Source organism: Macrobrachium rosenbergii, chromosome 47 (assembly GCF_040412425.1).
Source record: "Macrobrachium rosenbergii isolate ZJJX-2024 chromosome 47, ASM4041242v1, whole genome shotgun sequence".
In the NCBI taxonomy this organism is placed as follows: domain Eukaryota; kingdom Metazoa; phylum Arthropoda; class Malacostraca; order Decapoda; family Palaemonidae; genus Macrobrachium; species Macrobrachium rosenbergii.
The window spans coordinates 29293124-29316248 of NC_089787.1; the positions used below are offsets into that span (position 1 = coordinate 29293124).

At 36.9% G+C, this 23125-nt stretch overlaps 1 protein-coding gene and 1 long non-coding RNA gene across 2 annotated transcripts in view; both read left to right on the forward strand.

The window, feature by feature from the left end:
* LOC136830711 (terminal nucleotidyltransferase 5C) overlaps window positions 1-23125 on the forward strand; it is an 826400-nt gene that overhangs the window by 316065 nt on the left and 487210 nt on the right. Inside the window, exon 5 of the mRNA XM_067090497.1 lies at window positions 404-668. Within this exon, the coding sequence (XP_066946598.1) occupies window positions 489-668 (180 nt within the window). The 5' untranslated portion in view covers window positions 404-488. The remainder of the gene's footprint in view (window positions 1-403; window positions 669-23125) is intronic.
* Window positions 9519-23125, forward strand: part of LOC136830713 (uncharacterized) — a 223278-nt gene continuing 209671 nt past the window's right edge. The window contains exon 1 of the long non-coding RNA XR_010850725.1: window positions 9519-9557. This is a non-coding gene — a long non-coding RNA (uncharacterized lncRNA). The remainder of the gene's footprint in view (window positions 9558-23125) is intronic.

A 23125-nucleotide genomic window follows, 5' to 3' on the forward strand; every position in this document is an offset into this window, starting at 1 on the left:
GTGAATTAAGGGCAGGCTAAGGGTGCTGAAGTCTAAGGGGTTGGAGAGATGGTAAGGGGAAGGGGGGGGGTTAAGACGTTAGCTCTTGAGAGACGTTCTTAGTATGTCTTAGGGAAGGGGTTAAGAATGGCGAGGTAGGGGGTTAGGGAGGGAGGGAGAGAATATTCATGTGTCTGAGAAAGAAAAGTGGGGGAAAGGAGGGAAGAGGAGGAGGAGGAGGAGGAGGAAGGGGGGGAAGGAGGAGACGGAGGGGGTGCTGGTTGTCTCTCTCCCAGTCGCTTGGTAGCGCTCGTTTCTTGTGTTGGTGTGAGAGTGTGTCGTTAGCATAGTGTCTTCCTCCCTCCCCATCTGCCTTTGCTCGGTATTATTATTAATATTAATATTATTAATATTATATTAATAGAGAGGAGCGCAGCCCGTTCCGAACGTCCAGTGCATTTTTGCATTTTCGACCTCCTGCTGTAGTTTTCCAACGCGAGTTTCAAGTGATGGCTCCCAACACCAGTACTCTTGCTTCCAACAACGGCCTTGCTTCCAACGACGGTGTCAACGCCAACGCCGCCGCCAGCGCCGCCCCTGCTTCTTCCCCTCCTGCTTCTTCCATGGGCGGCGCGGTGGTGGCACCCGCCCGTGGCCCGCCCGCGACTTTTCCGCCGGAGTTAATACAGGTATATGGGTCTCTGCATGGCGTTTCACTAGATTATATATTATGATTCAAGATAGGTTGAGTTTAGTTTCTTCATGTTTAAGAATAAGATATTATTCTTATCTATATTTTAGATAAAATTTAGCTTTCATTCTAAGTTCCAGTTAGGTTTATTGAATATATATTATGAACATATTATACAACTTCATTTCCTCTGAAGTAAACATGAACATTAAGATAATTAAATCTGGAATGTCTCTATTTTGATCCCTATATTACAGAATAAACGACGTAACTAGTAGTAAACACAAATATTATGCAAGGTTTGTGCCATATTCATAGACAGATACCGCAGCTTCCATGCCCGCGTAAGCATACAAGGCACTCAATTACCCAGAGAATTTAAAACTTCGTACTCTCGCGAGCGGGTACGAAAATGCCCTCACTTCTCTTTAGAAATCTTAAGCGGGGCGCCTCATCATCCACTCCCGGTCACATGGTTTTACGATGTTCCTCCCTCTCGCGGGGCCGGGCGTCAACGCATGAGCCTTGTCAGGTGACCGGCGAATACTGGGTTGCGTGTGTGTGTGTTTGTGCGTGTGTCTGTGTTTGTGTCATGTGGAGCCGGAAGGCCACGTGGCTCGCCTGCCTACTATCCGGCTCCCGGCATGACCCCGTGCTTCTTCTTTTGCTATTTTCCCCTCCCTCGTTTCCCCTTATTCTCCTCTTATTCAGGATTGTTTTGGCTACCCTCTTCTTTTTGGGCAATTAGTTGTGAAGGTAGTTTAAAGTTTTTTTTTTTTTTTATCTGAAGGTACTGTTGATGTCTTGGCTTTCTCCCTTTCAGTCTTCCTTGCCGCGTTTCGCTTTCTAATTTCATCGACGGGTATTATTTTTTATTTTTGTTTTTTTAGAATCGACGGCTTAATTGATTTCTGTGTGTTAAAACCTCCCTGTGTCTTTCCTTACCATATATAATAAATTTCATTTTAAAGAAAAAAAATATTGTCAGATAACTTGGCTTTAGTTTTTTTAGTATTATTGGAATCTCTCTCTCTCTCTCTCTCTCTCTCTCTCTCTCTCTCTCTCTCTCACACACACACACACACACACACACACACACACACACACACACACACACGCACACACAAATACAAAACTTGATTCGCCACAAATTATCTTGAGTAAAAAGCATTGCGTTCAAGTAGTTGGCAATATAAAGTAGAAATACCCTCCCGTGATTGGCTTTTATTCGGGACTTTTAAATTGCTCGTGATTGGGACTGGGATAAAACAAACTCAATAACGTGAACAGCATTGTCCTGTTTCTTCGACATATTAACAATTGCGGAAGTTGTAACGGCATGTTGGTGTCGTGGTATTTTGGCTACCAATTAAAATAAAAGGTTTGTTATGAAGTTTTCTATTTGTGGACCCGTGGCTAAAATGGCTTGTAATATAATTTAGCTTCGGCTTTTTGGATGAATGCGAGAAGAGAGAGAGAGAGAGAGAGAGAGAGAGAGAGAGAGAGAGAGAGAGAGAGAGAGAGAGAGAGAGCCATATCACAGAGAAGTTGGTGTATGAGTGTATGAATGTATGTATGCATGGAGAGAGAAAGAGAGAGAGAGATATTACAGAGCCATATGTATGAATGCATGAGGAGTTGGGAGAGAATGAGAGAGAAAGAGAGAGAGAGAGAGAGAGAGAGAGAGAGAGAAGGGCGAGGTCGAAAAGAGAGCATATTCAATTTCAATTTCAGTTTTATAATTCCTTTTCTGTTGATATATTATGTACTGATTATACTGTATTTGTACTTTGATATGCCTTTATAATATTGTTATATGTTGATCTCCTTTAGATTATGATAAAAACTAAAATTCTTTAATATTATTATTCCATAAACTTTTACGCTACACCAGATTCCAAAGGATTGAATTGTAGATTTGGTACAGACGAGACTTCTCCTTTTCCCCTCTGTTTCGTAATAATCAGGTAGCACGGGATTATGAGGACGCCAGAGCTATGCAACCTCACGTGATTGATTTTGGCAGTGGTCCATCTCTCTCTCTCTCTCTCTCTCTCTCTCTCTCTCTCTCTCTCTCTCTCTCTCTCTCTGTTAGACGCCATATCTCGTGCTCTATTTTTCTCTAAATTCCTTTCCTTGAAAGCCAACTGTGTGCCTTGATCTTGGCGTGATAAGGCATTGTTTAATACTGGCTCTTTAAAGTTCATGGGCATTTGGTTCACACCAAGCTTGTATCAGCTGATTTTAGTTTTAAGTGATATATATACATATACATATATATATATATGTATATATATATTTATATATTATAAATATATATTATAAATATATATATATATATTTATATTATATGTATATGTGAGAGAGAGAGAGAGAGAGAGAGAGAGAGAGAGAGAGAGAGAGAGAGAGAACTTGCAGGATAGCATTCCCAACGAGGTTCTGTATAAACCTTTTTCCGAGTATATTTTATGTTTTTCATTCCAAAGAGTTCGTCTATATATCTCCAGTCCGAGTATTAATGTTTTGATAACTATTGATCTTATATTTCTTCCTATCTACCCAATATATATATATATATATAAAGGAAAACGACTTGTTGAAAAAGGAAAATATGCCGATATATCTCCAACTAATTTGTCCCGTAGAGAAAAGACTGCAAAAATTCGACCTGCAAAAAAAAAGATTGCAAATATCCGACCTGCTCCTGTGCCCCAAGTATCTCCCAGCGTTCACATGATTTTCTCTCACTCCCTGCATTGATGGCAGGTCAATCTTTGAGGTTTCTCCTCTTTTCGTATTCAGGTCTGATCTGCTGAGAATGTAATCCCGTCTACTGTAATGCCTTCCTCCGCCCATAGAGTCTCGCCCGTTGCTAAGTTCACTTTTTCGTTTTCCTCTTTTTCTTATCTTGCGGTTTGAAATGGCAATTTCTTATTACATTATTGAATATTTTGTGTGGAATGTTTTGAGGTTGAGATGGATCTTTTTCTCTGGTCTCTGTAGTTTATGCAGTATTTTCATTCACTAGCTCATCTGTGATAGGGAGCTCTCTCTCTCTCTCTCTCTCTCTCTCTCTCTCTCTCTCTCTCTCTCTCTCTCTCACACAGACATATGAGTATCCCCATACACCAACTCATCTGTGATAGGGCTCTCTCTCTCTCTCTCTCTCTCTCTCTCTCTCTCTCTCTCTCTCTCTCTCTCTCTCTCTCTCTCTCTCTCAGTGATATGGCTGTCTCAGTCGCCTCTCACATCCATCCAAAAAGTGAAGTTAATTATATTGCAAACTATTTTAACCAAAGTTAGTAAATAGAAAAATGGATTTGTTTTGTACATTATATTTCAGGGAGGAAGATGGAGATATCTCTTTATACCAACTCAGTTTCCAGTATTTCTTCAGTATTTTTTCAAATACTGAAATATCAAGAACTTTCTCAGTCAGGTTGGAATATTTATATGTATATATAATTTTATAAATATATATATTAACCTATATATATATATATATATATATATATATATATATGCCAATTTCTGGCTCACATCAGGATCGAACCCAAGTCTTTCAGTTGAAAGACAAGACCGCTGCCAACCGGGCCACACAAGTCATATAAGAGGTTGGAACCTAAGTACCACTGTTCCACACGTGATTGAGTGTTGATTATAATATGCATTTCTTTAATAGCTTCAAAGGTGTTAACATATTTTTGCTTATATTTAGAAGGAAGTTACATCTTTTAAGTAAAGTTTGTTTTAAATGGGCAAAGACGAAGATATCATTTTAAAGAATTGCATATAGTCAGGGTTCACAAATAATGCCATATTCTTACATTCCGGTCTGAGTGTGATGGTAAGACAGGCTACGCCATAGCTACTATACCATCTTCATAGACGATGCGGCGTTGGCAGTAGGTCATAGAAAGTCATGATGCCCAGTCGATGATCCTAATGGGGTTTCTTCTTGCGTTGTGTGTGATCATTCTGTTTCACTTAAGTTCTGGTTACTGTATATTTACTTGGTAATTGGAGCCATTTGCACTAAACGACATGGGCCGGCGCTGTGTATTTATGAAGGATGATCTGAGGTATTGCAGAATTATGCTGAATGATTTCTGGAAGAAATGTACGTTCATTGGTGTTTTGGCCTGATGACTTCTCTTAACAGGTTTGTCTAAAATTTGTCCTGACCTGTGACCTTCTTCATCTTGAACTTCGAATTTCGTATTTCAGTATAGTAATCTTCCAAGGGGGTTATGTTTTTACTAAGGTTTGTTTGTTCTCTGTTTGTTAGCAAGAATACGTTAGAAGTTTTGTCTGTTTTTAAGAAAATTTTACCAAGGGTGGGCCTTGTGACAGCCAATAAGTTATTAGTCTGGTATAGACCGGAATATAACTTCTGGAGGATCGAATTGAATTCATGGAATTTTGGCTAAAGCTAAGCACTGGGACAACTTTAGCAATTCAGCGCTAAAGAAAGTGAAAAGAGAGTTGGAGTGGTTGGACAGCAAGAGAGACCTAGAAAATGTCAGATGTTGTGCATGGGTCTGCAGGTGAAACTGGGATGAAACCCCATAGCCCCACTTACAGTACAAGTAATAGTTAGAGAGGCTGGACAGCATTATTGAAGAAAGGAAGCGGGAGTGAAGGTAAGAGTAAAAGGCTAAAAAGTGGGTGCAGCTAGGGGTCGAAGGGACGCAGCAGACACCCTTTAGTAATGCCTACAGTACTCAGCGTGAGGTCCACTGACAGCATAGCTTCTCTCGGTAACCCTTTGGGGAGAACGGACCCTGTGTTGGGGGTGGGGTTGGATTGCTCGGTCTTATAGGCCTGGGAGGCCGAAAACGATACACCATTACCGTAGATTCTGTTAAACTAATCTAATAATTGCACCTACAAAGATAGTCTTGAATGGAGGTTACGTCCCTTTTAAACCAAACAATCTTGTATGGATCCGAACAACTAGCAAAGGGTTTCTGGTGTAGCACTCTCTGGGCGCCCTTTCTTCTCGAATTCATAATGATGCCAGTACTTGTGCATGAAGTCATCTTGTATGGCCGTCACGTCCTGAGGAAAGTTTAGGGTTCACCAAACATTGAGCGTGATACAAATGAATGTTGCAGGATTATGCTTTAGATGTCAGTTTCTGGGACTCTCCATTGACCTCGTACTGCTTCGGTACTGAGATATTCAAATAACATTTTCGTAAGTTGCTGATCTATATATAGTATATCTAATAACTTTAGAGGCAGATATTTTGCAATAATATTTGTATTCATAAGCCTTTCAGTTTAACTCAGTGTCCTTTCTCGAATATGTCCTTAAAATGTTGAGGGATATTTTTAGGTGGAAATAGTAAATTCATCATGAATTTTCTTTCTACTCGAACGCAGCTTCAGTAAAATGACTGCTGCCATTTTTCAGCAATTAGCAATTAACTCTATATTTCTAATAGAGCTGACTCATGTTTCACTTGTAAATGCAGTATCAGGTGAGACGAAGATCATTTTAAACATTGTGTAATAAACTGGGGTAAATATAATTCTCCTACTCGTCTTTATTTGCCTTTTTAGTCTTCTGTAAAAGAAAACTATTGAGATTGTTCTTTGTCTGTCCGTCCGCACTTTTCCTGTCCGCCCTCAGATCTTAAAAACTATTGAGGCTAGAGGGCTGCAAATTGGTATATTGATCATCCACCCTCCAGTCATCAAACATACTAAATTGCAGCCCTCTAGCCTCAGTAGTTTTTATTTTATTTAAGGTTAAAATTAACCATGATCGTGCGTCTGGCACCGCTATAGGTGCCAGCAACACAGGCCACCACCGGGCCGCGACTGAAAGTTTCATGGGCCGCGGCTGAGATTTTCATGGGCTGTGGCTGAAAGTTTCAGGGGCCGTGGCTGAGAGTTTCATGGGCCGTGGCTGAAAGTTTCATGGGCCGTGGCTGAAAGTTTCATGAACCGTGGCTGAGAGTTTCATACAGCATTACACGCTGCACAGAAAGCTCGATATCACTGACGAAATTTCGGCGCATTTTCCACTTGTTTATTTTCCTTCACAGTTTTTTTTAATCTTACCCAAGTGTTAGTCTTGATGCCTCTCTTCTCGATCCCCGTTACATCTTATAAGAGTTCCCTGGATAGTTCAGAGGTGAAGGTTGACATTGTACCTGATGCGAGAACATTGCTCTTTTAATTAATTTGTTTTTAGCGAAGACAAATTGTTCCAGGCTGGGGGACACCTGGAAAAACTTGCAGAATTTGAAATATCTCATTCATTGCCGTCCAGGAATTACGAAAGTTTTATTTTTTTTTTTCGTTTTATGATTGAAGAAGAGCTAATAAGGCAGTGAAGAGCCGACTGTCATTTTTTTTTAAAGAATATTACAAAAGTGAATTTATGACCTGGTGTGTGGACAGTTTTTTTTTTACATATATATCCTGAATTTATTAGACAAATAGTGTTAGAGCGAATTCGTGGCTTCTTGCATTAATAGAATATTGTCTGGTTTGTCCTAAGAATTTTTATGTGAATATATAATAAAGGCAATGCCACGAAAGAAAGTTCAAACGACAGACTGTGGTGCTCGAAAGGCCTATCACCATTTACTCGTTTCACTTTCCTTAAGTTTACAGGAAAGTAAGTTCCATATTTTCGTGATTCAGTTATGCCTTATGTGAATCTCACACATCACCACAGGTGAAAAATAAAAGACGAGGTGTAGGTCCTGACCGGTTTCGACTTTATTTCCAAGCCATTGACGAAGGACTGATGAATATGTTTAGGGAGAATTCATGGTGTAAGAATTCACGTGGTTCTGTGTAAACCGAATACTTCATGCTCCGTATCTTAGGTGACTTTCAGTCGCTAAATATAATTACATACTTGGCCATATTAGCTATTCGCTTCTCGTGTAAGTAATTCACGGCAAATGCTTCCAATTAACGTCAGACAAAGAAGTGGAGACGGGAGATGCGGGCGAAATTTAAAAGATGATTTGTTTGGACATTTAATGCGCCATTATTAACTACGGCGGCTCTTAAGACTCCCATCCAGATTCTCAACACCATTATGGTATCATGTTTCAGTTTACGAATGTGTGGGCGTGCGCGTGCTCGTGCGCGCTTACTTAAGGGACGCGATCCCCTTCCTCGTCATCGCCGGTTAATTTTGTCGAGTCATGTCCTTTCAGAGTCGCTGTAAGATTCGTGTCTAACTAATGCTTCAGCTAATCATTATTTTGAGAATTTGATACGTATTTTCTTAAGCTTATGCAGGCAACACGATACTCATCTTCGGATTAAGCTTCAGCTTGAGTAAGCTTAGAAAATTCGGTAAGGTATATCGTTAAGTAAACTTAAGCTTATTCCAGTTCAGGGAACGGTATATGGTCCGTCTTCGCCTTAAGCTTACTCAGGTATCTAGGTTCCCGTCAGCTTAACCTACTGCTTCAGCTTACGCAAGCTGAATGATATCAGCGGAATTCATCTCCAAGCTTCAAGCTTCATTTGCAACTCAAAGCTTCACCTCAGGCGTTAATTGTGACCTTAGACTTTGTGCCAGACTAGGTCAGAGGTTTCCTGGTTGTAGAATTGAGAGAGGAAATGAGATGACGTGATTGCATTAGAAGGGAAATGAGTGGGCAGACCCACCCACATTCTTTTAAACCTAGTGTAACTATTTGCTAAAGAATGATAAAGGTTAAGAATCACAAGTGTCTTTTCAGCGCAAGGTCTAACCATAATTGGTGATTGTTAAAACTTCTCTCTCTCTCTCTCTCTCTCTCTCTCTCTCTCTCTCTCTCTCTCTCTCTCTCTCTCTCATGGGCAGTCTATTTAGTAGCAGCATGCTTTGTAGGTTAATGACTTCTCCTGCTTGTTACATGTAAATGTATGCTCGTTTTTTTGTTTTTTTTGTTTTCTGTAAAAGAAAACTATTGTTCAACTATGTCCGTCCGTCCGCACTTTTTCTGTCAGTCTGTCACTTTTTCTGTCCGCACTTTTTCTGTCCGCACTTTTTCTGTCCGATCTGTCCGCAAAACTACTGAGGCTAGAGGGCTGCAAATTGGTATGTTGATCATCCACCCTCCATCATCAAACATACCAAATTGAAGCCCACTGGCTTCAGTAATTTTTATTTTATTTAAGGTTAAAGTTAGCCATAATCGTGCTTCTGGCAACGGTATAGCATAGGCCACCACCTGGCAGTGGTTGAAGTTTCATGGGCTGCGGCTCATACAGCATTATAACGAGACCACTGAAAGATAAATCTGTTTTCGGTGGCCTTGATTATACGCTGTAGCGGCTGTACAGAAAACTCGATTGTGCCGAAGAAATTTCGGCGCACTTGTTTACTTGTTTAAAATTTGAACGCCGATAAAATTGGGGTTGTATCAGGAAGAATTACGGGTATTTCATTTTCTATCGAAGTTTATATTGTTGATTAATGTATAATGTAAATTTGGAAAAAATACGTGCAGAAATGCTCTGTATTACATGTCGTAATACTTTAATAATATTGGCTGAATCTGTCTAAAAAAACACGTTTCACGGAACCAATTTCACTTATTAATGTAATGATATGACGCAGATAAAAAAAAGCTGAATCATTTTTGTATTCATGGGATATTTGCCTTAAAACTATTCGTCGATATGATGTGTTGAGTAATTTTGTAAGACTAGGAGGACTCTCTCTCTCTCTCTCTCTCTCTCTCTCTCTCTCTCTCTCTCTCTCTCTCTCTCTCTCTCTCTCTCTCTCTCATAATTTTAAATATATTTTACTAGAATTAGTTTTTCTGTATAATTTCAAGTTTATTTATTGTGAACGATAAAAAAAGATAATATTTCTCTTTCTGGTATGTTGTTATTTGAGTTAAACTTCGGTTAGAAATTACGTAAGTTTGAACTGTATTTTCTTGAAACGTTTTGTTTGTTACCTTCGAATTATTGTAAATACTGTATAATTATCATAGTTCACTCATTTAATTTATTTGGCAATATATATATATACGTACATATATGTATATATATATATATATATATATATATATGTATGTATATATATAATGTATATATAAATAAATATATATATATATATATATATATATATATATATATATATATATATATTTTGTATATATATATATATATATATATATACACCTGATTTTATTATATATACAATATAAAATGAGAAAAGGAAGCGTATTCTCTTTTGAGGACACTCTTTATGTGGTAAATCATGTAATCACTACACACACAAATATTATATATATATGAAATTTTTATCACACCGTGATTTATATACAATCATGAAGCCACAGATGTCGTTTAATATCCAATTCACGCTACTTCGGTGATAATTCCCCATCGGGGGTATTCCCGAAGTGGCGTGAATTGGATATTAAACGACATTGGTAGCTTCATGATTAATATATATATATATATATATATATATATATATATGTGTGTGTGTGTGTGTGTGTGTGTGTGTGTGTGTGTGTGTGTGTGTGTTATGTGTTTGTGTGGTGTAGAAATGCAGGTGTATATGTGTATGTTCAGCGTCAGTGTCCAGAATATTATCACATCGTTTCAAGTCCAGAAACCCTTGGCACTATTAAAGGCTAGCAGTTAATGTGCTTGGTCTCTTAAAGTTATAAAGGTTGATCTGGCAACATTACCGGGATACTGGCAATACTGTTGGGGCGTGGTGGCAGTTGTAACGTAACAGGTTGTTATGTGGTATTTATCTCGACGTGACAATTCAGTTTTTGGCTTGTCAGGAGTACGTCTAGTGGGTATGGTACGTCCACGTTGTATGAACCTTGGGTACGTCTGTGAGTTGCCAAGTTCTATGTAAAAAAAATATAAATATTTCATTGGTGTCTTTATTATTATTCGTAGTGGGAAATTCTGGTATCTACTTTTTCTTCTCTTCCTATGATCTTTTTACCATCCTCCAGTTGGGTATTTACCATCCTCTAGTAGAATATTTACCATCCTCCAATGGTGTATTTACCATCATCCTCCAGTTGGGTATTTACCAATCATCCTCCAATTGTGTATTTACCATCATCCTCCAATGGGGTATTTACCATCCTCCAGTGGGATATTTACCATCCTCCAATGGGGTATTTATCATCCTCCAGTGGGATATTTACCATCCTCCAATGGGGTATTTACCATCCTCCAGTGGGATATTTACATCCTCCAGTGGGGTATTTACCATCCTCCAGTGGGATATTTACCATCCTCCAATGGGGTATTTACCATCCTCCAGTGGGATATTTACCATCCTCCAATGGGGCATTTATCATCCTCCAGTGGGATATTTACCATCCTCCAATGGGGTATTTACCATCCTCCATTAGGATATTTTCCATCCTCCAATGGGGTATTTACCATCCTCCAATGGAATATTTACCATCCTCCAATGGGGTATTTACCATCCTCAATGGTGTAGTCCTCTTGATTCGTCATTCTTACATTAACAGTAAAATAACAGATTGGTCTGCCCCGTCCGTTTCTGCCTTACCTATATTTCTCTATTTTTCTGTCGTACTTAACAAATGTCTCCATCTCGATTTGCTTTGGCGACGGCCTCTATCCTATCCCATTCAACCTACATCCTCCGCATTTCATTCAGAGAAACACCGGAGATGAGAGAAGTATTCTTGGATGAAACATAATTGACAGTGCCATTACATTTTGACTTGGAATTCGAATGACACAGGTGTGCCAGGTACAACAGCAGATAATAATTTTATATCTTTATACCTGAAATTTACTCTCCTTTTTATTGATTTATTAAAAGTCTAGAAAAGGAATCTCTGAAATTTACTCTCATTTTTATTGATTTATTAAAAGTTTAGAAAAGGAATCTCTGAAATTTACTCTCCTTTTTATTGATTTATTTAAAGTTTGGAAAAGGAATCTCTGAAATTTACTCTCATTTTTATTGATTTATTAAAAGTTTGGAAAAGGAATGGGTGTAATGATTACATTCATTAAAGTATTAAATTACTGTAGGAATTTACAGACTTACATGTTTGTGTATATATTTCATGAAAAATGATGTTCCCTCATTATTCAGCTTTACAGAAGTTTCCGCATTTTGATGGAACTTTGGGAAAGTCAGCCATATGTAAAATGCAGTAATAATTAGCGTAGATTCTTCCAGATGAGTGGACTTAATACAGGTTTTGGTAAATGAGTGTTCCAGTAGTACCTCTGGGAAATCTATAATTAACAGCGTAAATATAAGGGATTGTATCATGGATGTTCATCTCAAACCATGTTGAGGAAGCCTCCAGCATATTGTCACCATCAAGGAAGGTTGAGATAGCCTCAGCCTGGTAGTTGTAGCCAAGGCCTCGCCTGTAGGCGTAAGACCAAATGATCAGTTCTTTTGGATAACTTTGTCCTGGAAAATTGGTATACCCCGTAGGGGGTTAGTGCCGACAGTGCACCTCATGCGGTGCACTGAAGGCATTGCTTATGGTTCTTTGCAGCGTGCCTTTGGCCCCTAGCTGCAACCCTTTTCGCTCCTTTTACTGTACCTCCTTTCATATTGTCTTTCATCCATCGTGCTTTTCACCCTCTCCTAACAATTGATTCATAGTGCAACTGCGTGGTTTTCCTCCTGTTGCACCTTTCAGACCTTTTGCTGTCAATTTCCGTCTCAACGCTGAATGACCTCGTAGGTCCTAGTGCTTGGCCCTGGGCCTAAATTCTATATTCAATTCAGTTCAAAATGGGTATAATGTTCTCGGAAAGCTATTGAATTTCATGCTGTTAATATAACAAAATATAACAAAATAAGGCTTATGATCTCCTGGTATATCGAATGGTAACTGGAATAATGATTAAGAGCGAGTAAAGAATGGGAACTTAGTAAATGTGCTAATAAAAGATTTGGAAAGAAAAGTTGTAAGCTACAACTTTCATATTACTAGAGTGATTACACTTGTCCGATGCCATTCGGTAGCAAGCCTTGTAATGATATTCTCTCTCTCTCTCTCTCTCTCTCTCTCTCTCTCTCTCTCTCTCTCTCTCTCTCTCTCTCTCTCTCTACAAAGCCCGTATTCACCCTTATCACTGACGGTTGTTCACCCTTTGGTGTCATTACCATACTGTATTGTATTCCGTTCGCGCACAGTTGCTCTCACTGCGTCCCCTGCATTTGGATGTTCTCTAAAGATGTAGGAAAAGGCATAGAGAGTACCCCCATGTCCATTGCTAAGGGTGTGGGAAGGGGGGGGGGTGTTTAATGCCATAGTAATAGTTGTCGTAGTAATTCCAAGACGTATTGGAAACTTAACTTGGTATGAAAGTACTTATTTGTTTGGTATATTAATTATGAATAAGTCTCCTGTGTGGGTATATGAAATAACTCCTGTGTAAGTTATATGAAATAACAAGTAAAAAATGCATCGAGTTTTCTGTACAGCGTATAATGTATGAAACTCTCAGCCACGGCCCATGAAACTCTCAGCCGGCCGTGGTGGCCCGTAGTGTTGCGTTGCCAAACGCACGATCATGGCTAATTTTAACTTTAAATAAAATAAAAACTACTGAGGATAGAGGGCTGCAATTTGGTATGTTTGATGATTGGAGGGTGGATGATCAGCATACCAGTTTGCTGCCCTCTATCCTCAGTAGTTTTTAAGATCTGAGGGCGGGCAGAAAAAGTGTGGACGACAGAAAAAGCCACCTCAATAATTTTCTTTTACAGAAAAGTAAAGGAATTTCCTCTCGGTAGATACGTCTTTAAAAAGCATTCAGTTTCTGTAGCTACATTAGAAGTGTTCCCGGCTCAGTATGTATATTACAAAAAAGAAGTAACGAAAAAGGAACACATACTGGTAGACATAGTATGCTAAAGAACTCCACTTGGTAGGTACATGAGGCAAAAGGAACAGCTGCTCGGTACACACGAAAAGATCTGCATCTTGCTAGACCGTGACGAAAGAACTCCATCTGTGTTACGTGTGTGATAGCTCTCACTGGGGTCGTCTTCAAATCTGGGATGTGCTACAACTAGAGTTATAATTTAACTGTTAACGGAATATAAAAAATACTACGTTCTGTGGAGGTAAGGTTGATTTCGACCAGTCAAATAACATTTCGTCATTTTGGGGATGCCAGTTTGGTGCTTTTTTGCGAGAATGATTTGCTCTCTCTCTCTCTCTCTCTCTCTCTCTCTCTCTCTCTCTCTCTCTCTCTCTCTCTCAACTTATTGGTGTTAGTAATATTTCGTTACGTTAGTTTTGAATTTCGATGTTGATATAAAAGAATTTCAAAAATCTCTCTCTCTCTCTCTCTCTCTCTCTCTCTCTCTCTCTCTCTCTCTCTCTCTCTCTCTCTCTCTCACTTATTGATGTTAGTAATATTTCGTTACGTTAGTTTTGAATTTCGATGTTGATATATAAGAATCTCAAAAATTCCTCAATGTCATCTGAAAGCATTGTCTCTTTTCTATTATGTTTATGATGTGTGTGTAAGGTTAGAGTTGATTCGCATCCTTAATTAATATTTATGCCAGTTCCCCAGAAGATGTAATTTATTCTTTTTCAAATTATGCTCTTTTTTTCGTTTGTGAATGCGACAGCAATTAACTTAATCATGCAGATCTGTGATAGACCTTGTCACTTATATACCTGTTGTTGCAGTGTGCATTAAAAAATTTTTTTAAAGTATGAGAATGTAATGAAAGTGATTGTAGGATTCATTTCTGTTTTAATATCACAGTTTTAATCTATTTTATATCCCAAATTAAAATTTTTTTAACTTTTTCTTTTGATATTTTTCTTTGTATAAATATTGTGACAAATCGAGTTCTCAAAGCAAGGTTGGTCACAGAAATGGTAAGGGCTGTCTCTCATTCCCCTTCCTTTGGCAACTGGATCTATTCTGTCCCACCAAGGACCAACCAGTGGCACTACGAAAATATATTAATTAAGCCACCTGTAGTCGCTAGGTGAAAATTTCCATTTTTATGCCTTTGTAAGACAGGAGACGTCAATAAATATTTGTTTTGGCGACTGAGACGAACCTGACCTTAGTCGCTGAAATGGCGCCCAAGAATGCCTTCATTGTCAGGAATCACATGGAGGTGATATTTAGTTTTTCTTTTTAGCAGTTTTCTTTAAAAGAAGAATATTGAGATAGTTATTTGTCTGTCCGTCCGCACTTTTTCTGTCCGCCCTCAGAGCTTAAAAACTACCGAGGCTAGAGGGCTGCAAATTGGTATGTTGATCATCCACCCGCCAGTCATCAAACATACCAAATTGCAGCCCTCTAGCCTCAGTAGTTTTTATTTTAAGGTTAAAGTTAGCCATAACCGTACTTCCGGCACCACTATTGGTACCAACAGCACAGTTTCATGGCCGCGGCTAAGAGTTTCATGGGCCGTGGCTGAAAGTTTCGTACAGCTTTATACGCTGTACGGAAAACTCAATTGCGCCGAGGAAACTTCGGCGCATTATTTACTTGTTTCATTTGTATCGAGAATGTTTTTAAAAATATTTGGTGATTGTGGTTATTACTGAAGCTATTTGGCCTTGGCACTCATTATCGTTAGGGAGGGTATTTACTTCGTGCTGTGATTACAACAGTATTATACTGTACTAAAGTTTTCTCTTGTTGAGGAAAGGTATTCTGTTAGTTACCTAATTAGTTGACTTATTTGTCGTTAGATTTCGCTAAGGAAAAATCATTATTGTGCCATAATTTTCCTTTGAACTTCCTTAAAAGGCCCCCCTCCCTTTTTATATATACTCGAATCGGGATTTTTATATCTAAGTTTTTTTTTTATAAAGCCTGAGTGTTCTTACAATTGGCTGTCATAGATTTAGAAATTGTTCAGTAAAGAAGGCACTGTGTTTTTGGTACGTCTAGATATCTGATTTTATTATTATTAAAATAATTACCGTGAAACTCATTATGTCCCGGATTTCCTCATTATTATTTAATATTTATGTGGATGAACTTGAGCATCTGTAGAGTGTTTATTTTGAACATTGTCTTTGGCTTCAGTGTAGCAGTTATTTCAGTCGTGGGTAAATTGTTTTAGCCTTGAATAAGCCAATAAGACGGACAAAACGGCGTGGCCGCTTCTGTCATCGTGCGCATGTACGGATTTAAACTTGAGTCTTATTGCAAATAAACTTAAGTCTTAGTGCAAATACTATTTATTTTTGAGCGCAGTTATACTAAAATTATACCAACAAATCAGGAGCTGCATTTTATCGACCCTGCGAAATGACCGGAGATGTTGTACATGTATGAACCTCAGATTTGTTAGGAAGCTCATTGTATTTATTTAAATACAGCTCGGTATCGTTTAGATAGTTCGTACTTTATTATGCTGTGTTTACGTAACAAGTAACACGCCCAAGAAACTTGAAGGCTTAATTGGGAAATTGTCAGTGCGAAGAACACTGATCACACTAGTTGTATTTAGCGTCCACAGTCATGCTCGCTCATTAGTATATTATATCCATTAATTATCTTTTCACTCTAATAACGTGATAACTATTTTCCTCATGAACTTTAAACTTCAGAGTCAAAATCCATCGATTTTGATTTTTTAAATGACTCCTGCTGCCACAGTGTTGCCAGATAGGAATGTCCATACGTCCTTTGCAGAATCGTTTCTTGGGGGGTTTAATTCCCAGTAATTCTAGTTTATGTTTAGAAACAGCCTCTTTCAAGACATTATTTTGTTGGGGGGGGGGGGGAGGTTTCAGGGAATGTCTTGCATATTTGGGTCAGTTTTTGTCTTATCTGTCTTTAACATATTTAATTCAGTTTGTTTGTGTAGTTTCTTCATCATGTCCAGTAATTTTACTATACACATGTTGCATGTGGTGATATATACCAAATAATCTTTTACTTGGTGACATATACCAGATATGCTTTTGTATATGTAGAGGTTTTATTGGTCTTTTAATAACATATACGTATTTACCCTTTATTGATGTTTATTTTTTTACCAATCTTTTGGTAATTTGCCCTTTATTGATAATTGTTTTACCAATCTTTTCGCAATGTGCTGAAGGACCCCTTCTTTTTTGTTTCATTTACATTTTTACTTATATGAATACCCCCATGGGACCCTAAAAAAAATGAAAAAAATTGTGTTGAGATAAAAGAAATACCCCTTTTTCTTACATTTTTACTTATGAGTATCCATGGAACCCCTCAAAAAAATTGTATTGAGATAAAGAAGCACACCTTTTTCTTACATTTTTACTTATGAGTATCCATGAAACCCCTAAAAAATTGTATTGAGATAAAGAAGCACTCCTTTTTCTTACATTTTCACCTATAATATAAATATCCATGGAACCCCTTAAAAAAATTTTTACTGAGATAAAGAAGCACCAATTTTTCTTACAGTTTTACTTAATAATATGAATATCCATGAAAAAAAAAAAAATATCCATTAAGAACCCTTCAAAAAATTTTTATTGAGATAAAGAAGCACCTTTTTTTTACATTTTTACCTATAATATGAATATCCATGGAACCCCTCAAAAAAATTTTGATTATTTTTTTCTTCGAGATAAAGAATGTCACCCCCTAAAAATTTTTTTTATTTAGATAAAGAAGCACCCCCTTTTCTTTCACTTTCACTTATAACGTGACTATCCATGGAACCCCACAAAAAAAAAATTGTATTTAGATAAAGAAGCACCCCTTTTTCTTACAGTTTTATTTATAATATGAATATCCATAGAACCCCTCAAAAAAAATTTTGTATTGAGATAAAGAAGCACCCCTTTTTCTTACATTTTTACTTATAAGATGAATATCCATGGAACCCCTCCACAAAAAAAAGAAGCTGGATTGAGATAAATCATCTCCTATTGTAACGGTGACCGCAAATGCCTGGCATTTTAGTGCCATTTAAGTAAAAGCAGCAGCAGTGGCAGCGGCGGCGGCGGAGGAGAAAAGCGGCACTTCTTAGATGACAGCCTGTCAGAATCGGCGCCAGATTGGCATCGTTGAAGGTTAAAACGATGACTCTCCCCCAAAAGCCAGACCTTGGGACCATGCCATCAAGTGCCTTGGCTGTCTGAATCTTTGGTACCCTATGCCCAGTCGGTCCCATTAACATTCTCCATACCCCTATCCCTCCCTTCTCCCTCCCAGATCCACCTACTACCCATACACACACACATGTACACACATGTACACATTCTTCCTCATGGTTGTAAAGTGCAGATATAGAAATAGATCCTATTATTCGTCTTGTCTCTTGACTTTTGGGGGGCCGACTGGGTTGTTGGGTGCCATTCCATATGCAGTTTTATATGGCTTTTTTTTTATATTTATTTTGTTAGGCTAGAAAGGTTTGTATTTTGGAAAATGTCATTATTGTAGTTCTACTCATAATGATTATTCTCGGATGATAAATTTTTTTTTTTTTTTTTTTACTTGAAAATTTTTTTTTTTTTTTTTTTTTTTTTGCCTACCATCCGGCTCCAGTCTAAATACATTGCACAAGAATTTATTATTGCCATTTTTCACAGACATTTATTATTACTAATTAAGAGCGTTGTTATTCATATTGTTATTAATAATAAGGTTGTATGTATATTAGAACCCATTTTTCTTTTATTTCCTTATCAAAAAATATTATCAGTACCGTTACAGGTGATGATCATAGTAATTGTATATTATTATTATTATTATTATTATTATTATTATTATTATTATTATTATATATTAAATATTATTATTATTATTATTATTATTATTTCCTCATAAAATGTTAACAATAACACACTACTAAAATGGTGAAGGAATTATTTACTATATAATGGAGTAAATGTAATCTATTATTATTATTATTAAATTATTATTATTTCTAATTATTATTATTATTATTTACACCACAATAACACACTACTAAAATGGTGAAGAATTCCACAGTGATAAATAATAATAATAAAATATATATTTCTAATATATAATAACATTTACACCACTGTGGATTCCTTCAATAATAATAATAATAATAATAATAATAATTTTAATAATAATAATAATAATAATAATAATAATAATATTATTAATAATATTATTTTTATTTTATTATTTATTATTATTATTATTATTATTATTATTATTATTATTATTATTATTAAGAGAGAAAACAATTAATTTTATAAAACGATAGAACTTCACAAGCTTGAGAACACTATTGTGTGTAACTGATAAAGCTGCCGGTGTTCAGGAAGAGCCCTTTTGGGGGACGTGCACGTCAGATGAGGCCCATCTTTGGGGCCGAATGAAACAGTCTCTCTCTCTCTCTCTCTCTCTCTCTCTCTCTCTCTCTCTCTCTCTCTCTCTCTCTCTCTCTCTCTCTCTCTCTCTCTCTGAGAAACATTATAAATATATATATATATGTGTGTGTGTTTGTGTGTATATCTGTGTATATATATATTTGTGTGTATGTATGAATGTATTTATGTACTGCATGTATCTGTGTATGTAAATCCGTGTGTGTTTTATTCACGTGGACACACAACGAATAGGCAGATTTTCACTCTTATGTTTGAAGTAATTCATCATTTATTTTTTAAACATAAAATTCCTCTTCGCAAGATTTTTACTCTTATGTTTAAAGTGACTCATCATTTATTTTTTAAACATAAAATTCCTCTTCGTACAACACGGAGCTGTAAACAGTATTTACTCCCCTGCTTAACAATACGTACAGTTATATACCTGTATAAAATGAAATTACGCATACAGATAACTTAGAAGACTTAGATGATTTATACCTGTAGATGTTTAATGTATATTTTGTACATGTCTCCGCAGGGATACATTGTACAGTTTGAACAACTACTGTATATTGAACTAGGTACATGTATACTTATTTCTACATTATATATATATATATATATATATATATATATATATATATATATATATATATATTAATATATATTAATACAGATTCGTTCATGGCAAACGTACAGTTCGCATGCTTGAATGGTGACACACATGTATGTCGTGTGCATGCCCGTGTTTAGAGATACACATTTCCGGGCGAATTGGCCCGTCGGAACCGGCAGGTCGTTTTGGGGTGGGGAGAGGGGTGGCGGGGGTTGGGGGAGAGTTGGGGGTCACGCGCTCCCCTGCGTAACCGAGCTGAAGGGGGACGTCCAACCACCGGAACAGTGCCAGCTTGGGCCTTGAATAAGAGAGAGAGAGAGAGAGAAGGAATTATACTATGGTTTAAAATTACCAAGACGTGTGATGTAAGAGAAGACATGACTCTGATGGGCGTCATCCGTTTGGGCCTCTCTGGGGGGAGGGGTGGGGGGTTCCTCTAAGGAGGTCCGGAAGAGAAAAATGAAAGAAAAAAGTCACGTGAGACAAGTTTTACCTAATGACTGACAGTACAGGTTCTCGTTGTGTACAACTCAAGGTTTTTGGAGACGGGGGTAAGGTGATATTTACAGCAGGAGGGTGATAGAGAATGATTTTATTTGTCTGCTGTGCGTAATTTTCCATTTCTCTTTAGACTTTCTGTAATTGCCGTTTCTTGGGGTTTCCGTAATTACCATTTATTGGAGTTTCTCTGATTACCATTTTTTGGAGTTTCTATAATTATACCAATTTTTGGAGTTTACGTAATTACCATTTTATGGAGTTTCTTGAAATAACCGTTTTTGGAGTTTGTGTAATTACCATTTTTGAAGTTTCTGTAATTACCATTTTTGGAGTTTTTGTAATTACCATGTTTGGAGTTTCTGTAATTACCATTTCTGGAGTTTCTCTAATTACCATTTTTGGAGTTTCTCTAATTACCATTATTGTAGTGATAATGATCACTTGATAAGTGACAGTTGATTGTGATGTCAATAAAAATCGCAATGAATCTTAATGATGACTTAAATAGTCCTTAATTTTTATTTATTACAATACATTCTAATCACCAGATGTCTAGCGACAATTAATTAGTGATCATAATCATTATTAATAATGATAATGTTATTAAAGTTTTAATTAGTAAAGCATTATTCTTGATCACTCGACATGAGACAACGCGAACAGGTTCTGGCTTCTTTTGACACGTGTCGTTAATTCGTGGGTCCTATTTTTTTCGTTTTCCCGTTTGATGAAATACTTGTTTATTTACTTTGTGGGTTGGTGTGGTTGCTTTTTTTTAGAATTGCATAAGAATTGGTATTTTTCTGTGTTGAGTAATTATAGTAAGAGTACCGTCAAAGGAGATGGCACTAATTGAAATAATTATGCAGTTTTATTGTAAATATATAATATCTGAATTATATTATTGTGATCTGCATTTAATTTTTAAGATTTTGTAATAGTTCAACAAGGAGTTTAGTACCGTAGAGTGTTAGTGCTACACACAGATAAAATAGATCTGTGACAGATATAAGCATTACGTTTTGTTTAGTTTTTCTCTGATAGGATAGTAATGTAGCTTAGTTGAATAGATAACTTACAGTCGCATTATAGGCTTTATAGCTAGAAGGACTGTAAAGTATTGTGATTCGATCGTTGATATGAACATTACGGTACTGAAGATACGTATTTATTTATCTAGGTATCATGATGACACTCATTGTTGCAGCATTGCTCTTCTCGTGCAATGAAATAATCACTACATTGCATTTTCCCGCGGCATTGTTAAGTGACTAAGGACGATTTTATTTCATTGCAATTAACTGTCAACTGTTGAAGCCTGTAGCAGTGCTTGCACTCCAAAATTAAATAGTACAGTAATGTCAAGAATGAATTTGCATTTCAAGAAAGCGTGTATCGGTTGCAGTAACCTGCTGTATCAGAGCTTATTGTTGCATGTTAAGGAACGGGTCCTTTCAGCCTTCCTTCCAAAAACGAATTACGGAAGACTTAAAGTGGTTATATTGTTCTTACTGATGCTTCCAGCCTCACGAAATTCGTTTCTTTATCAGAGCTGTCCAGTACAAGAGACGAGAAACGACACAGCTTCTTTCTGATTGGTATTAAAAAAAAAAAAATTGACGATTTCTTCGTGTGTTTACCGTTTTGGTTCGTATGTTTGTGGAAGAGGGATGGGTTATTGGGTGACTTCATTGAGAGTCAGTCTCTCTCTCTCTCTCTCTCTCTCTCTCTCTCTCTCTCTCTCTCTCTCTCTCTCTCTCTCTCTCTTTTGTATATTCAGCTGGGTAAAGAAAGCCCAGTCTTGTATTTTTATTGATTATTTTGTGAGGTTTAGACATTTTATGTCGATGATAAATGTGGAGTCCTAAATAGAAATTCTAATTATTTCATCTCTCTCTCTCTCTCTCTCTCTCTCTCTCTCTCTCTAGATTCAGCCAAGTATCGAAAGCTCTGTGATTGGATTTTTATTGATTCTCTCTCTCTCTCTCTCTCTCTCTCTCTCTCTCTCTCTCTCTCTCTCTCTCTCTCTCTCTCTCTCTCTCTCTTTTGGGAGGGGTTTGGACATTTTATGTCGATGGTCAAAAGGAAGAGAGAGAGAGAGAGAGAGAGAGAGAGAGAGAGAGAGAGAGAGAGAGAGAGGAGAGGGAGAGAGAGAAATGGAACCTAATCTGCAGCGGCCGGGTTTTGAAAAGGATATTATTTGCTTTTAAAGGGATTCCTTTAAGATCGCCTTCGATTGAGAGTATTGCTGGGTTGGCAGAAAGGATTCGCTTGGTAACTTCCCGTCAGAAAGCTCGGGAGATATGTTTTATTATCTGGGGATGTTATTTCACTTAGTTACGTTTATTTCTTTGGCACGTTGGTTCAGCAGAAGTCATTTCAATAGTATGTATATATGTATATATATATATATATATATATATATATATATATATATATATATATATATATATATATATATATCCTGACATGACTATATATATATATATATATATATATATATAGTCATCCTATATATGACTATATATATTTATGTTTATATTTATTATTTATACGTACATACATACATATAAAACCTTTGTTCATGTCACATATTTCAGTACGATAACATGACATCAGAAAAATATGGCTGAGATGAATTGTGCCATACAAATTTTACAGTTTTCTTCTTCACATACCGATATTGTTTTAAAAAATTATTAGATTAAAATTGCAATGATAATATTTTATACCTAATGTTATTTCCTTCCAGTTATAGACTTTTTCCAGTCTTCCTCTTAGTAACTTTAGAATTTGCATTTATTTTGGCCCTTATATAACTTTTTATTTTAATCGGTAATCCTGCATTTTCGTGGTTCAGTGGCTATTTCTATTTTTTTTTAATGAGTAATCCTGCATTTTCGTGGTTCAGTGGCTATTTCTATTTACTCTCAGGTTCTGGAAATTTCTTCTTGCTGTTTCTGCCAAATTTCCTTCCCCTTTTCTTCTTCGGGTCTGGGCCAGATAATGGCAGTTTGGTGGGTTGTCCCGTTGGCATTTTGCCGAGATG